This window comes from Microcaecilia unicolor, chromosome 2 (assembly GCF_901765095.1).
Source record: "Microcaecilia unicolor chromosome 2, aMicUni1.1, whole genome shotgun sequence".
Taxonomy (NCBI): domain Eukaryota; kingdom Metazoa; phylum Chordata; class Amphibia; order Gymnophiona; family Siphonopidae; genus Microcaecilia; species Microcaecilia unicolor.
Genome location: NC_044032.1, coordinates 283,626,505 through 283,643,263, shown reverse-complemented (window position 1 = coordinate 283,643,263; position 16,759 = coordinate 283,626,505). Strand labels below are relative to the sequence as shown.

Below are 16,759 nucleotides of genomic sequence, written 5' to 3'. Positions count from 1 at the left end.
CAGGTGTTATGGGCGCAAGCCAAATCTGAAATTACTGCCGGGGGGGGGGGGGGGGTGTTGGCCTGGCAGTAGTCTCATTTGGGCAATCTGCACATGCGCAGAGCCTACCGCAGCTTAGTAAAAGGGCCCCTGAATGATTTAGGCCCATCCTGGTATCTTTATTGCACCTTGGAGCCCTTGTAGGGGAGTGAAAGGGTTATTTTGCTGAAGTTGTATGAGTGTAGTTTGGGGGTATGAGTGAGTTCTATGTTAATTGTATGGTACTACAAAATATTAGCAGCAACATGATTGGCTTCTGCACTCTCCCCAGATAAGAGTCAACTGAGATGAGTTACTTCCTGTTCCGGGGCAGAGGGAGCATGGAATGAACGAAGGACAGGCGCGCGCGGTACCCCCCCAGCGTCGTGCACCCAGGGGGGTGTCTTTCACGGGGGGTTGGGTGTCCTTTCGCCGGGGTGGGTTGCGCTGCATCTGGGGGGCGTTGCACCCGGGGGGCGGGGCGCATCGGCAATCCGTCCCGGGTGTCATCCCCCTAGGAACGCCACTGCAGCTATATTGCCGCTTGCTAACCAATTAGCACATGGTTAGCACACGAGTCCTTATTGCCTAGAAAGTAGATGTTGGTAAGAGCTAATATTTCACAAATTTAATCCCACAGTCTATGGTAACAAATGACAAAATAATAAACTAGAACCAAGACTAGTCACCGCTACAAAAATATGCCTAACAGCAATACAGACCCAAATATTTCTATAATATGTATAAAGATGCTACTCATCACTATCTACTAATTACATTTCTCCTTTCTTTTTTTCTTTTCTTCTTCTGTTACTTTTTTTTATATATTAAAGAGAGCCCTCAGCAAAAAAAACACTTTTTTTAGGCAATACATTTCTTTGCCAAGTGGTATAGCACTTCTTTCATCGGGCTGCTCTTAATTTTCTGTATGTGCTATTGCCTATCTCAATAGTGCCCCAATTCAAAATAAATAAATCAAAACGTGAACTTATCTCAAAAATGTTTTTTTAAACAGTCGCTTCACTCTCCTGAAATCGCTATCTTCAACCAATTGACTGGCTTCCCTTAGAAACGCCTAGAAGAGCTAATAGACATAGTGAGAAATGAAGAGGGAAGTGACGGATGGAAGGGGTGGACAAAGGCAGAGCAGAGGAAATGGAAAGTGGCATGAAAGAGATGGTGCAGTATCAGAGCTAAAGGCAGGGAGAGCAGGGGAAAGGAGCCAATTTGCACAACAGTTCATTCAAATTTTGGTGGAATATCAACTTATGAAGTCCACTGAGCTTTTGTTTAGAGAGGCACCATGTAAATCTAAATTGTAAAATGATCCGATTTCAGAATTAGTCCCTAGTACAAAGAGTGCCCTTCATTTTGTAATTGTATTTAGATCCACAGCATTTGTGGCCAGGAAGTTGTTAGCTCCTAATCAAGACTGAACAAATGCGATTAATTACTATTGTGGCTTATTTACACAAGTGATCTATGTTAACTTGGCACTGGTCCCCTCCTTCCATGTTCCCCAAGAGCACACCCTGCTGATAAATTCAAGACATGGACCTTTCATGTGCTTTGGTGGTGCCCCATCATAATGAATTCTACAGTACTTAATTTTGTTTACACACGATCGCTTCATCATACTTTACCAATTAGATGCATTTTGTTGTATGGAAAGTTCTGTATTTGGTACACCACAGCAATGTGAAATATTGGAGAGTTTACATTAACGCCACCAGCAATCTGAGCATAAGAACTAATAAAGCCATTTTGTATAATATAATGTAATTCCATCATGGTTAAGGGATGAAGGAACCATGCTTGGAGATTTTATTAAATATGTATTATGCTTCATGCACCAAAGAACTTCTGATTGCAATTCCTCAGACATTTTGCATGCTTGTCACAGCATTTCTTTTGGTTCTTGGATTACTTATGCATTGCATTTAATAAAGTAGACTCTCTGGGACCTCCCTATGGTGGCTATTTGAAATTGAAATATTAATTTATGTAAATTTAGGGCTTTCTCTCTTTTCCTTTTTTTTATTTCCCATGGCACAGGAAGTGTATTTATTTACTTATACAAGTTTTTATATACCATCTACATGTTAATGAAAACAATCAAAGCAATTCACAAATGAATTCACCATTCAAAACTTTTTTTTTTTAAATCCAATAAATTTTATTAAAACTTTCTGAGATACAAAAAATTTAAATATAAACATTTTGATACAAACAATATGATAAACAGTGTAATAATTATGAATAGAGTCAGTTGCATAAAGCTAAAAACAAGGATGCATACAAATGATGTTATTTTCTTTCAGGAGTGATTAGATATATATCTGTCTAGACAAACAATTTTTAGAGATATTGATGGCATTATCTAATTTATCTGCCAATGAGAGTTTGCAAAATTGAATTAGCAAAATTGAGTGCCACCAAAAATGCATATTAAGAAAGGCATTGTCTTTCCAGTTTAGCAGCACAGTTTTCTTTGCTGTAGCCAAAAGAATATGAAACACATGTCTAGGGCTAAGGAGCCGAATAAAATAACCTTTAAGGACAATGGAGATTGAATGTAATAATAGACCAAACCTAAGACCAAAATTTCTTGGTATTTGTACACTCATAGAGAAGGTGTTTAAAAGTACCTTGTTCCATTTTACATGACCAGCAGAGATTGTTATTATATAGTCCAGCAACAGCCATCTTGTGAGGTGTCCAAATTACTCTGTGGTGAACGAAAAACATGGATTGAATAATGGAAGCAGATGACAAAGGGCGAACGTATTTGGACCAGAAGAAACTCCATTGTCTATGTAAAAGATGAAATTGAGATTCTTCTTCCCAAGTATGATTCAGGCTCGAATCATGTGAAAGGTACTTAGTAGTAAGTATCTTATATAGCTGAGAAGCACAATGGCCTTGTTGAAAAAGGCAATGGATGAATGATGTAATGGATAGTTGTTGAGATGCTAAAACTGATAGAAGAACCACTATCTCTGAAACTATGCTTCAATTGCAATAATTTAAAAATTAGAATATTTGAGAGTGAAAATTGTGATTGAAGGGATTCAACAGATCTGATTTGTTGTGAGTCTAAGATATGTTCAAGAGACCTTATGCCATTTTGAAACCAGTCAGACCAAAACAGGTTTATTATTAATTTTTAATTTAGGATTACCCCATAACATGGATTTGCTGGAGATAGTACTAGGAATGTCCAGTAGGTTATCTAATTCAATAAGGTGTTGATGAGATGACAATAAGATGGGGTTGGATTTCAGCTTTATTGGGATATAGAGAGGTATAAAATTAGGAATGAGGAAGGGTTTCAGAAGTTTCTGTTCCAAGCTGAGCCAAACTGGTGTATAAGTCAATTCAGACATTATCAAGTAGCATGTACATCCAGTTTTGTAAAATTCAGTATTAATGTGCACAGGTGTTAAAATCCAGCCATAACATATTCAAAATCCAGAGTGATGCCGCTCCTTTTTAAAATGTGCTTTTTAATGTCAAGCACCTGCATATATATTTGGCATCCTTAAATATATTTTACAAAAGGCTCCACATTCAATAAGCATTTCATAAAATACTCGGGAAATTGTGCATGTCCCAACCTGAATGTTCGAAATCATACCTAAACTGTCTATGCGAAATTGGGTTTCACATCTCCTACCATGTACTCCACTCAGATATGCCCCTATCAAGAGAATTATAAAAGTCCATTGAAAAGACTCTAGTTCACAAAATGTGCATCCTGAATTATGAAGATTTTTAAGAATGCAAGTTGGCAGCTCTGCATACTAGAGATGGCTTACAGTGTCTAATAACTCTGTTGCCATGCTCCAAAGGTTTCCTGAATTCATAAGTTCTTAATTTCATTGTTTTCCTTAAAATGGACAAAAACAAGATCATCTTGAGTTTGATTTGATGGATTTGTTTACTTGATATATCACTAATTGTTGGTGAACGTTGAAGAATATTAAGCAGTCTACAATATAACAATACGCATAAATAAAATCCCCTTCCAATCAAATCCAGTCGCCTAACTAGGATATTAAACACCATCCCCATAGCAACCCTCCTTCCCCATACTACTCTCCATCCCTATAAAACCCCAACAAACAGCCAGGTCTTGAACATCTTATGAAAATGGGAAGGCATTCCAACAACCAGGTCCCACGTAGATAAAAATCAACTTTCGTAAATCACTGAAGATTCATCTCTTTAACAAGGCATACCACAATGATCTATAATAGGAACTGTAACGCACCACCACTTATCTGATATTTTGAATGTTTTTTCTCTATACCTGATAGCTTAATTTTATTATGTCATCCATGTTTCTGTATGTAATACCAATTGTATCTTTTATTCTGGATTGGCGAATGCCATGACGGAAAACTGTAAGCCATATTGAGCCTGCAAATAGGTGAGAAAATGTGGGATACAAATGCAACAAATAAATAAATAAAAAGGCGTCATCTGGTGGAAGCCAAGTGAATCTCACTCAAAGGGGGGAGCTCCAACAGGTTTTCTTAGGAGGAGTGACAGGACCATAATGGCTAATATAAGGCTGCCTGCCAAGTTTACAGGCTAGAACGTTCCTAAACAAAATGTAAAGTCCTCTTGAAAACCCACCTTTTTGAAAAGGCCTTCTCCATCTACTTGGGCCCAGACACCTACTGCAGAATCCACTAGTCTCTCCGGTCTTTTAACTGTCCCCCAATCTTCTATTTTCTCATCCTTTCTGTCCTGTCAGATTATAGTGTTCCCTTAATTTTATTGGTTTGTGTACATCACTTTGCTTTCTTCATGACAAAGGCGATTCATTAAATTCTAATAAATCAAATCAGGTTTCTCTGTGTACAAGGCCTGCTACACTAAGCACAAGATTTGCATGTGGTTGCCAATACTAGCTGATATTTCAACTTTTCCTGTGTCAGGGGAACTAGTATAATTGGTAACGGGTGATGCAGCTTTTTTCAGTTCTATAATAGTCATTACAGTCACATCTAAATATGTAGTAGGTTATTGAAGTAGTGTGGATGGAAGATGTATGCTCAGGTAACTAGACTTTGTATGACATCACTTTCCATGCTATAATGACTTCATAATCCCTCCCACTATTCTTCCTGTAAGCATTCCTAACTTTCCTCAAATGTCAGGTGTTGACATACTCAACTTCTTAAAAAATGGCATATTTGGAAGAAGTTCAACTTCCAAAACTATGCGAGGTAAAACGTTGTCTGCAAGATAGCATAAGAACCCTGTGTAGTCCAGCTCTGCATTCAAACTATCTGGTTCCACAAGAGATTCTGCATGGGGAAAAAAAGTATGTTCTGTGCAAATTCTTCGTTGTGCTGTTGAGAAGGATTCCTTCAGGATTAGTATTATCACAGCTAATATGTGAAAAGCGAAGAGCCTGCTGCTTTCAGTGTGAAGATGTCAGACTTTTAGGTGCCTTGAATTGTGTAAAAGAAAACCTGCTTTCTCAATTAACATTTCTTCTCTGGTGTCTTGTAAAATAATTTCTGCAAGCAGTTTAATGTGTTCCATGACCTAGTGGCTGTCAGTTCTATAACCACTAAAACATAAAAAGAAAAAAATTAAATTAAAACATTCTATAATATAGTGTGACAGATAACGAGGAATCTCGGTCTGCGAGTATAAAATGGAATCTTTTACATGTTAACTGAACCATTGTGAATGACAGACAGTAATAAACATCTGAGCCAGCTGGGTTAATCTGTTGTGTTCCATTCAACTTTTTTTTTTTTTAGATTAGACCTATTAAGAAGGCTTATTGTAAATATGGGGGGGGGGGGTTGCTGATTGGGTGTATAACTCCCCCCCCCTCCCGCAAACAAGTTTCATATGTTTCAGATATACTGGGGAACCTTTGAATGGTTTACAATATTATAATATAATACAATATTATAATCAGATATAATTAACTGTGACAAAGTCTAGAGAAAAAGATAATGGAGAAAGGTGCAATATACATTTAAAGGAAAGATGGAGACAGAGAAATGAAGGAAAGTAACTGCTCTGTATTCCAAGTTCAGTTGCTGCATCGCTTTGCCCAACCAGTTTGAATGGTATAATTTTTAGACTGGTTTAACTGTTTGGCAGAAGGTAGGTGACACAGATATGTGGGTAGTGGTTAGGTTGTGAAAAACTATTCATAGAGATATGTTTTAGACTAGTTTTACATTTATGGAGAGAATGTTCAGAGCACAGGTATGATGGTGGATTGTTCCATAAAGATGTAGCAATGACATTGAAAATAGCTACACACAGTAGGCTAGATTCAATATATGGTGCCTGTAAAATCCGTATGGAAATCATTTTACCTGAGTATTCTACAAAATTTCCATGTGGATTATAGAGTACGCTGATGGCGGTCCGCGTGACTATATTTAGTCATGAGGAATTACGACAAAGTAGAACCTGGAGTAAACCCAGACACCTAAATTAGGCGCAGAGCAGGTATATTGTCAGAACGCACAAGATCCGCCCATTTCATACTCATGGCAATGCCCCCTTTTGACAATGTGCATTACAATTTATGTGTAAATCACAAAGCACAAAAGACAAAACTTCTCTTGTATAAGCTGCAAAGTAATTATTGTAATACTGTATTCCTGTGGAGTGCAAACAATATATGAGAGAGGGGAAAAGCCTCTGCACCCAAACCTCCACCCAATATATGTTAACAGGGTAAAGAGGATATAAACCGGGTCAACCTTTCTTCATCGGCACAAAAAACCCTTTCGCTCTGAATTTTGCTAAAAGCTCCATGGGAAGTTTAATTTTTCATGGATCCATCCCTAAAACGCTTGTGTCTTCTACTAATTTAAAAGCTAAGTGCCTTTCTTCCATGTTTTTGTGAATACAGCAACATTTCAAATGTCTGGGATGACAACTGTCAAACTTCAACATTGTGTTTCTACCAGTTTTTTTTTGTTTTTTTACATGTACTTTAGTCATAAACTTTTAATCTATTTTGACTGTTTCCACATCCAAAAAAGCAATAGTCATGTAAGAGTACTGATGACTGACCTGGATGTTAGAACTGCAAGAATTTAGCCAATTTGTGAGCATCAAAAATTGTTCAATGCTGCCAGTCCACAATAGAAAAATATCACCAATGAATCTATGTCATGAATATAATTTTTTCAACAAAAGGAGACCGAAAAATCCAATCTTCCTAAAATTTGTTCAAAAACAGACATGCAACTAACTGATGGTGAAAAAGTGGTACCCATTGCTAAACCTGATATTTGAAAACACAATTGTTGCTTAGAAACAAAAAAATATCTTTCATTTCAATCCTTGCTAAACTCATGATGAATTCAGTTGGTACTGTATGGGGTCTTTCTCTGGATTCCCTGCAACACTTCCAAAGGATCATCTTGTGGGATTGATATATATAACATTATATCTAACTTTGACATCAAGAAAGGAAATTAGCATATTTGTGTGTTCTTCAAAATGTTCAGAAAATGTACTCTTTTTTTAATATATGAATGTTGTGATTCCACTTTAGATCTAAGAAAAGTGTTAACATAAATTGAAAGAGGTTCCGAAAGAGATCCAAGTGATGAAATAATTGGTCATCCAATAGGATTTATTAAATCTTTGTGAATTGTAGGTAACATGTACAAAACCAGAATGGTAGGATTCGTGGAATTTTAAAATGTTAACTCCGACTTTGTAAAAAACCCCACATCACTCCCGGTTTAATAACTTTGTCGATCTTTGATTTCAGTCTATGAGTGGGATTCAACGTTTGCTTTTTGGAAGTTGAAGTGTCATTCAATTGTCTGAATACTTCGGTTTCATAGTCCTCCTTGTCTGATGTTGAATTCCGCTCATAGATTGAAATTAAAGATCAACAAAGTTGCTGCTGAAGAGTCTGAATTATCAGTGTACCCTGGAGCAGAAAAGTCCTGAAGCCGCAATTGCACTGTTGTGCTCTTCAAGAATTGAATCCTTATGTCATTCCCTTCTGAGTGTACCTCCAAGATGGAGGGCAGCACTCAATACTAGGCCTATGTGCTACAGACCACGTGCTAATATTTGCATGAATCTTCTGAAGACCGGAAGACCTTAATTTTAGGACCAAAGGCCTACAACTGATAGTTCAAGGAGATGTTGCAAACATGTGACATGCCAGAAGCGCCATCATTGGAACTTTACTGGGCAGCCTTTTGTGCCTACCATTTTTTCATAATTTCTTCTCCTTCTAAGTGATAGCATAGACCTTCTCTTTCTCTCAGATCCAAATACTTTCTGACAAGAGTATTCTGTGACCACAGTACTCACTACTAGATGGGAATATAGAGACCTGTAAGATTCTGCTCTAAGTGGATAGTAGAGGCTCTAGTGACTGTACACAAATACTGGGCTTTGACTGCTAAGTGCCTACATTATTTCCAGAACGAGGGAAGGACTCTCCTGATCAATAAAATAATGGTAGGAGGAGACCTCTTTTGGAGGGAAACTGTGACTGGTATAAAAATCCAACCATGATTAAATTCGTTGGCTTTAGCACCTGCTCCCCCCAACCGTCATACCATATTCCAAAGGGAGAATGATAGGGCTATCCCATCTGTCGGAGTGGAGGAGTAGCATAATCGTTAGTGCAGTTGCTTGAGAACCAGGGGAACTGTATTTGTTTCCCAGTGTAGCTCCTTGTGACTCTGGGCAAGTTACTTAATCCTCCATTGTCCCAGGTACAAAATAAGATTTAGGCAGTAAAGGTTATAGAATAGGGTGCTGACAGATGCATGTACATATCCTAGTTAGTGCCAATTAACATCAGTAATTGATAGCATCCAATTATTGACCATAATTAGTTCATTAATTAAGTTGTGCACACATCTCAGGATCGAGCCCAAATTTTGGCAACCTTTATAGAATCCAGGGGTAAGTGCTTTTGAAAATTGGCCCATGTTCTCTGCTGGGGAGAGCATAGCCTTAAAAGAGTCCATTGGCCTCTTTGTACTTAGAAGAAGAGGTCTTTTCCTGCCTCCACTTGCCAGAACTCAGCTCCCCAAAATAAACTACTGATGGAGTGCATACCCACCACAGAAAGCAGAATTACAGTGACTGCTTCGCATGGCCTACCCTTATTGAGCAGTGGAGGAGCTGGTATGTCTGCTCTAAAATTACAGCCACTTCCATGAGCAGATTACCTCAGGGAACCCGTACTCTCACACTTGCTGCTTTGTGAACAGCATGGCTTACTGGACTTTTAACATCATCCTGAAGAAACTAACTCTTGAGTATCCAAGAAACTGAAAAAAAGGATTCATTTGGCAAATCCTCAGAAAAGTGAAAAAAGGTGAAATGGCATATACTTCTCCTTCATACTCCCTGCAGAAGGACCACTCCCTTCCTCAGTTTTCATGCAGGGACTCAGGCCACATAAAACGTCTCCACCTCCTGTCTTTTAGGAGGGACCCTATGAAGGGAGGTAGGCAGAGACTAGGCCCAGCCAAAGACCCAATCAGGCTGCCTCCCTTGTTAGTTGTGTTTAGCTTGATTTTCTGTTCTCCATTACAGCATTCAGGAGATATAGTTACACTGTCCATACTTTGCTTAGAAAAGGGGAAATAAAACATGACAAAATTAATCATTGCTAAACATGGAGTCATCCCAGGGAAGAAAGGAGAAGAGCCTGGGAACCATTTTCTATTATTTCAGTCTTCTCCGAGTAATAGATCCTTAATTCTTAATCTATCAAAATCCAAGTACATTAATAAACATTTATATCACCATAGTGTTTAACTTATGCTTTCCTGAAAAATATCATATGACAACGATGCAAGTTATTTGCTAGGGAAGAGCATGATATACTGTAGAATACTTTATTATATGCCAGTCATGGCAACTGACCCATTTCATTCCTGTACTTCCAGTGCAGTAGGTCTCATTCTGCCCATTGCCTATCTAGTTGATTTGGTTTTGGTATATGTAATTATGGCTCAAACCTTGCTCCATTGTCTGTTTGTGCCTACTATGCACATGTATCACATCATCCAAAACTGCAAAGAGAATGTTTGTGCTTCTACTGAGTTAGAACTCATGGAACATATTATTAATTACTGGCTTGATTTTTGCTTGACGTAGAACCCAGCAAAGAGCATGCAAAGGAATAGGCAATGACCAATGATTGATGAAGCACTGGATTAACACTGGGATAAAAGAACTCAAATTCTCTTAGCTGAGCTTCATTGTCTTTTAGGATTTAGACCAGTTTTAATTACAGGGTCCTCTTGGCATTCTCCACCTATGCAAACCTCTTTTGAATACAGGGTGATAACTCATCTCCTGATTGTTTTATTAAGCAAAGATACTACTGTATTTTATTGCTTTTTAAAGTTTATAACCCGCATTCCCCAGGATTCTATATAGTGTGCCTAAAGATAACAATGCACATAACGTAAGCTTAATAAGCTAATGAGCACTGATAACAGCACTTAGCAAGCAATCAAGCAATAGTGAGCATTAATTGGCACTGATTAGAATTTGGGCGCACAGCTCACTAAGGGCCCTGTTTACTAAGGTGCATTAGTGTTTATAGCGTGCCTACATTTAGTGCGCACACTAACCAAGTAGTTGCCTCTAGAGATATTGTAGGCACATACATGGTTAACGCTCATTAAAAATGTTAACACACCTATTATGCTGCTTAGTAAACAGGACCCTAAGTATATTCTGTAATGATGTGCGCTGAACTTCTAACGTATGCAGGTAAAAAGGGGCATGTTTATAGGCATGGAAATGGGCATTTTGTGGGCGTTCCAAAATTTGGGCATCTAGTTATAGAATAAGACCTAGTACGCCTAAATCTACATGCAGGGATTTACATCACGTTTTTGTTGATGTAAATGGATGCGTGTAGATTTAGATGCTGAAATATGAACTAAGCCTATTCTATAATGTGCACCTAAATCTAGGCACCCGATTATAGAATACACTTAGAACTGATTTTAGCGCTGATTTTTTTGGGCACCATATATAGAATTTCCTCCATTATGAACAGTTCTGGGTAGTTTATAACCAAACATTCAAAAATGAATAAAACAGTGCTACTCAAATAAATTGAACAAAACAAGACATCTCACAAAAACAAATAATGAGGGCAAAATAATTCTAAACGCTCAATTCTAGTGGACATTACTAAGGGGTCGTAAAAATCAAGGCAAATCCTGATCACTGCAGGCAATTAAAGCCAGTATATCTATCTGATAAATCCCACATTAAGATGAGCCTTAGACAGAGGCTTTAAAAAAAAAAAAAGAGGGCTTCATGATGCTTTCTAAAACTCTGAGAACTTGATCAAAATGTGAGACCATTCTAATTATGCCACAGCATTCTGAGCTGCTTGCAATGCTATGAAAGAGAATTTGGGCACAGCAGTAGTTGAAATGTGGTATAATGATGCTCTGAATGACATTGATTGACAGAACATGGCAGCCCAGGTTCCGTTGGGCAACTCAAAATACGATACTGCAACTCCTCTGTGGAAAGAACTTCACTAGCTTCCAATTTTATCAAGGGTAAAATTCAAGATTTTACTGCTGACTTTTAAATAGACCTGTCTATCTACATGAAAGATTGCAAAGATATATCTCAAGAAGGTCAGTAGTATCTAACCAGGATCTTTTGTTAGAAATTCCCACAGAAAAAGAAATAAAGGGAGTGTGGCTACGGTCTAGAATATTCTCCATTATGGCACCCACTTGGTGGAATGCTCTCCCTAAAGAATTTAGGATGGAAATGAATGTGCAACTGTTCAAAAAGAAACTATAGACATGGGGTTTTCAGGTTGAGTTGGAGGGCGTTGGATTTCTCCTAAATAGTATAATGTTTTAAGAAGGAGTGAGGTTGGAATTTTATCTTTTAAACATTGGATGTTAATTTTTATTATGAATGTGATCTTATGTGCCCTGCTTTGAACAAGTATTTATACTGGTAAGACCAGATATGTTTATATTTATGTTTATTGTGACTTTATAGACTGATCCTCATCAGGGGACAAATCAAAGAGGTTTACAAAAAAATCCAAGAGAAAAGAAATACAATTCCAGATTCAAAAGAGATGAGAGGAAAAGGATGGGTAGAATAGACTCATGACCAGAGCATCTCCAAATAACTTCATTGCATAAAAGCATTTTTAAATAAGTATGTTTTAAATGCAGCCTTGAACTTAATAAAGGAAGGCTTTAGCTGAACAGTTTGGGGAAGGGTGCTAAAGGAGATGACAGTACCATGCTTCATTAAGGGGTCCTTTTACTAAGGTGCGCCAAAAAATGGACTGCGCTAGTGTAGGCACGTGTTTTGGGCGCACACAGATCCATTTTTCAGCACACCTGTAAAAAAAGACCTTTTTAAAAATTTTTGCCGAAAATGGACTTGCGGCAAAATTAACATTGGCGCGCATCCATTTTGGGTCTGAGACCTTACCGCCAGCCATTGACTTGGCGTTAAGGTCTCATGTGGGAACCGTGCAGTAATCATCTACACACGTAGAATGATGATTACGGCCCAGTTTCTGTTGCACGCCAGAAAATTAAAATTATTTTCCGGCGTGCATAGTGGACACGATTCAAAAATGAAATTACCGCAAGGGCCACGCGGTAGCCAGGTGGTAACTCCAAATTGACGTGCGTTGGGCACGTATAGGCACCTACGTGGCTTAGTAAAATGGCCCCTCAATCTAGATGTGTAATGGGAGCAATTTACAAACTGGGTACCTCTGGACAGTCTTCTGACACCACCTCTATGGAGGTCTTCATTCACGTTTGAAACTCAGATCAAAGTCCTCTTTCAACATGAGTGAAAGGTTTACTCCCTTAGAATGGAGGTGCTTTTCACTCCACTGCCAGATCCCTAGGAACAGCTACTTACAATGAAATGCCAGAAGCAGCATCATAGGTACTAGGAATGGACCCTGCCCCAGCTTCAACCCAGGAATGCTTACTGTTACCAAATAAAGTTCAGGCATTTTTATAAGTGTTATGTGTGGAAATAGCTTTGTAAATCATGCCCTAAGTAAATGGTCATCAAAGCACTTTGGGTGGATAAAATGGGATTTTACACATGGGAATCAGGTTATATGTTATTGCTGAACCTATCTGCAGGTAAAAGCATATGGATTGTTTGACATCTCATATACCTTTCCCCACAGAGTAAGGAGTTGATGTCAGGGTCAGAGCAATGTGGAGACCATATCAGGGGTGTATCTGGACTCAGGCGGTAGGGGGGGCCAGAGCCAGAGGGAGGGGGCACATTTTAGCCCCCCCCCCCCCGGCGCCACCGATCCCCCCCCCCCGCCATTTCCGGACCCCCCCTCGCCACCAATGACACCCTCCCCCGCTGCTGTCACTTACCTTTGCTGGCGGGGGACCCCAACCCCCCGCCAGCCGAGGTCCTCTCTTCCATGCAGGCTGCGCCGCTGCAAGTTTCAACGCTTCCTGTTCTTCTGAGTCTGACGTCCTGCACGTACAAGGCGCAGGACGTCAGACTGAATTCCAAATTCTGAGTCTGACGTTCTGCACGTTGTACGTGCAGGACGTCAGACTCAGAAGAACAGGAAGCGTTGAAACTTGCATCCTGCACGGAAGAGAGGACTTCGGCTGGCGGGGGCTTGGGGTCCCCCGCCAGCAAAGATCGGCGACGGGTTGGTGGCGGGCGGGCGGGAGGGAGGGGGAGGTGGAGAGGGTCTGTGGTAGGGGGGTCCAGGGCGAAATCTGCGGGGGCCCAGGCCCCTGTGGCCCCACGCAGATACGCCCCTGCCATAGATACAGACATTAGACTTTTTACCTGCGTTAGGAATCATTACCAGGGCATGTTTAGGTCAAGGGAAGAAAGCAATGCACAAAGATTGTATCTTTAAACCCACACACATTATTTTCCATGCCAAATGTCCATAAAACAAGCAGGTACAAATGTCTGCACTTATTTTGTTTCACTGCAATATGCACAGGCTATCGCTTTGAAAACGGATGCAGAAGCAGCAGGTATAAAGCACCTGCAGATGGTGCAGTTAAGACCCATCCCCACCCCCTGAACAAAGTATATGCTATTTTTTCTATGATATGATATGATTAGAGCAAGGGTGACTGCGAGCCCGTGTGTATTTTATTTATTTATACATACAATCTTGTATCCCACAGTTAGAAGAACGATTGTTGTAATAGTAACATTCACTGCTGGCTTGTGGGCCTTACACTGAAAGAGTTGCTTCCTGGTCCACCACCCACACTTCTCCTGGGGTTTGAGTTTTAGAATATGGTCAGAAAAATAATGGTCATTTAATGTGTCCTAGAAAATATCCACTCCTAATTAAATAGGTATGGTGAGTTTCTCAATGAATGCCAAGCCTCAGTACACCCTCTTTCCTTAGGTCAGAATCTTTACGCTTTTCCAAGTAGGGGTTACTTTGGCCAAAAGAAAATCAGTGTGAGATCCAGAACCATTGGTCAACACAAGGGAAATGAGAGCTCCCCTCTGATGATGCAGCTAACCCAGCTTCTCAGCACACTGAGAACAACATATGCATTTGGAATAAAGTCTGCTCTCCTAGATTTACTCTCTCTCAGCCCCTCGCCATCCAATACACTCTTCATCTCCAAAACCGTGTCTCCCTTACCCCTTTCCTGTTCCCCATGTGCTTTCTTCTTCCAGTACACAATCTCAGTGTTTACTTGCCTCTTCCACAGTCAGCCTCCATGATCCTGTCTCCATTTCAGGTCTCTGAAAGCTGACTCCCCCCCCCCCCCCCCTGTAAATTAATCCTCCTCACCCTCTCTAGAGGATTGCTGTTGGCACCCCATCCTTTTTTTCTGAGGAACTGAAGTCATATATGGACCAATTTGGTTTTTTTTTTCTTTTATTTTGAAAAAGCCATTTACAGTATTAGAGTACTCTCTACATACTGTGTGCACTTTATGTGTCTAATGAGTTTGCTTGAAACCCTCAACTAGATTCTGACGGACTCCTTCATTACTGCAAGTGTTCACTTTGAATCTCTCTGCCTCTTGTTCTTGACAGGTTGTGGGCTGTGATCATCAGTTGGGAAGTACCGTGAAGGAAGATAACTGTGGGGTCTGCAACGGAGATGGATCTACTTGCCGACTTGTTCGTGGACAGTACAAATCACAACTCTCAGCAAACAAATGTAAGATTCAAACGGATCTAGGTGTGAGCACTTAAACCAGCCATTGAGATGGTATAAATGCCTGCGCCTGAATTGGTAAATAATGTGCATATATTATGGTATTTTATAATGTATACATGAGCTTCCCACTCACACTCTGCCCAAACCTCACCCATGTGAATGCCCACCTGAAAAGTTCATGACATCAACTATCGACACGTAGAGAATAGCACGTAGCTGAAAAATGGTCTTTTATGCACTTATGTGTCCAGATATGTGTGTACACAACTAGAACGCCAACATATATGCATGTTCTTGCTGCCTTAATCTTGGCAGCATCTTATTCAAGGTAGCGTGTTATAGATTTACTCGCTTAGTGCAGGTCACTGGGAGTGAGTGGCCTAGTGGTTAGGGTGGTGGACTCTGGTCCTGGGGAACTGAGTTCAGTTCCCACTTCAGGCACAGGCAGCTCCTTGTGACTCTGGGCAAGTCACTTAACCCTCCATTGCCCCAGGTACAAATAAGTACCTGTATATGTAAGCCACAATGAGTGGGAAAGCGCAGGGTACAAATGTAACAGAAATGAAATTAATACAGTGAAGTTTTGTTCTACAGTTTGGTATCTTTTATACTGCAAAGTTTAAAAAGGTTGTGTGTCAAAGCTATCTCCTCTTTTTCAGCATGAGACTTTAGAACCAGAGATGTTTAAGAGATTGAAGTGAACCTGCCATGGTGTGGTGTGTTTGTGTGTATGTATGCTGTAAACTAAGGGTTGCAGGAGACTATTTCTGGGTTAATCTAATCTTCGTGCAGTGCTCTTCTTTTCTTGACAATTTGTGTTACCGTGGGAAGCTGCTTCAATAGCTTTAAGGCTGGCAAGTGGTATATAAGAAATTAAAATGGATTAAATAAAATATAATCCGTCTGGACTCTTCAGGCATGCAAAACACCACCAACAAGGTGATTCATTTTCTAGAAATGTTTGTTTGGTTGCAGATAAGTATGTTCTTTTATGTTTATATGTATATCCTGAGACTATTCCTGAACATTTTCTATAAGAAAAATACAATCTTGGAGGTGTTTTTCTCTGAAGACAAGCAGGTTGAATATTCTTACTGATGAGTGACGTCATCCAATGGTGTCTGGAGTGGGAAACACTCCCCAATGTCCTTTCTAGAAGTGTTTGGAAGCGAATCTCTGCGCACGCACGTCCATTATTGTCACATGGACCAGCTCAGTCCTGTTTTTTCTGCAGCACAGTGTGGATGTCATCTGTCATTCATCCCCACAACTAACATCAAAACGTTTTTTTCATCCTAGTCGGCGATGTCCCTGTAACTTGCCAGATTAAGTTGCTTGTATGGGTCCAACGTTCATTATTTCTTAATCAGGTTTTTCAACACTCACAAGTTTGTTTGTTTTTTTTTGTTTTTTTCACAGCCCACTAGGCCTCTCTCTATAGGCCTTGAGCACATGGTCAGGACCGTTTTCACCATCAAGCTGTTTGATTTCATCTCAGCTATTTTTCCTACCGTGTCACAAAGAACTCCCAGTAGTTTTAGGAAC

General features: G+C 39.8%; 1 protein-coding gene across 1 annotated transcript in view; it reads left to right on the top strand.

Moving 5' to 3' along the window:
- The window catches only part of ADAMTSL1 (ADAMTS like 1), a 550,999-nt gene that overhangs the window by 183,840 nt on the left and 350,400 nt on the right, over nucleotides 1–16,759 (top strand). Inside the window, exon 5 of the mRNA XM_030194223.1 lies at nucleotides 15,088–15,214. Coding sequence (XP_030050083.1) covers nucleotides 15,088–15,214 — 127 coding nt within the window. The remainder of the gene's footprint in view (nucleotides 1–15,087; nucleotides 15,215–16,759) is intronic.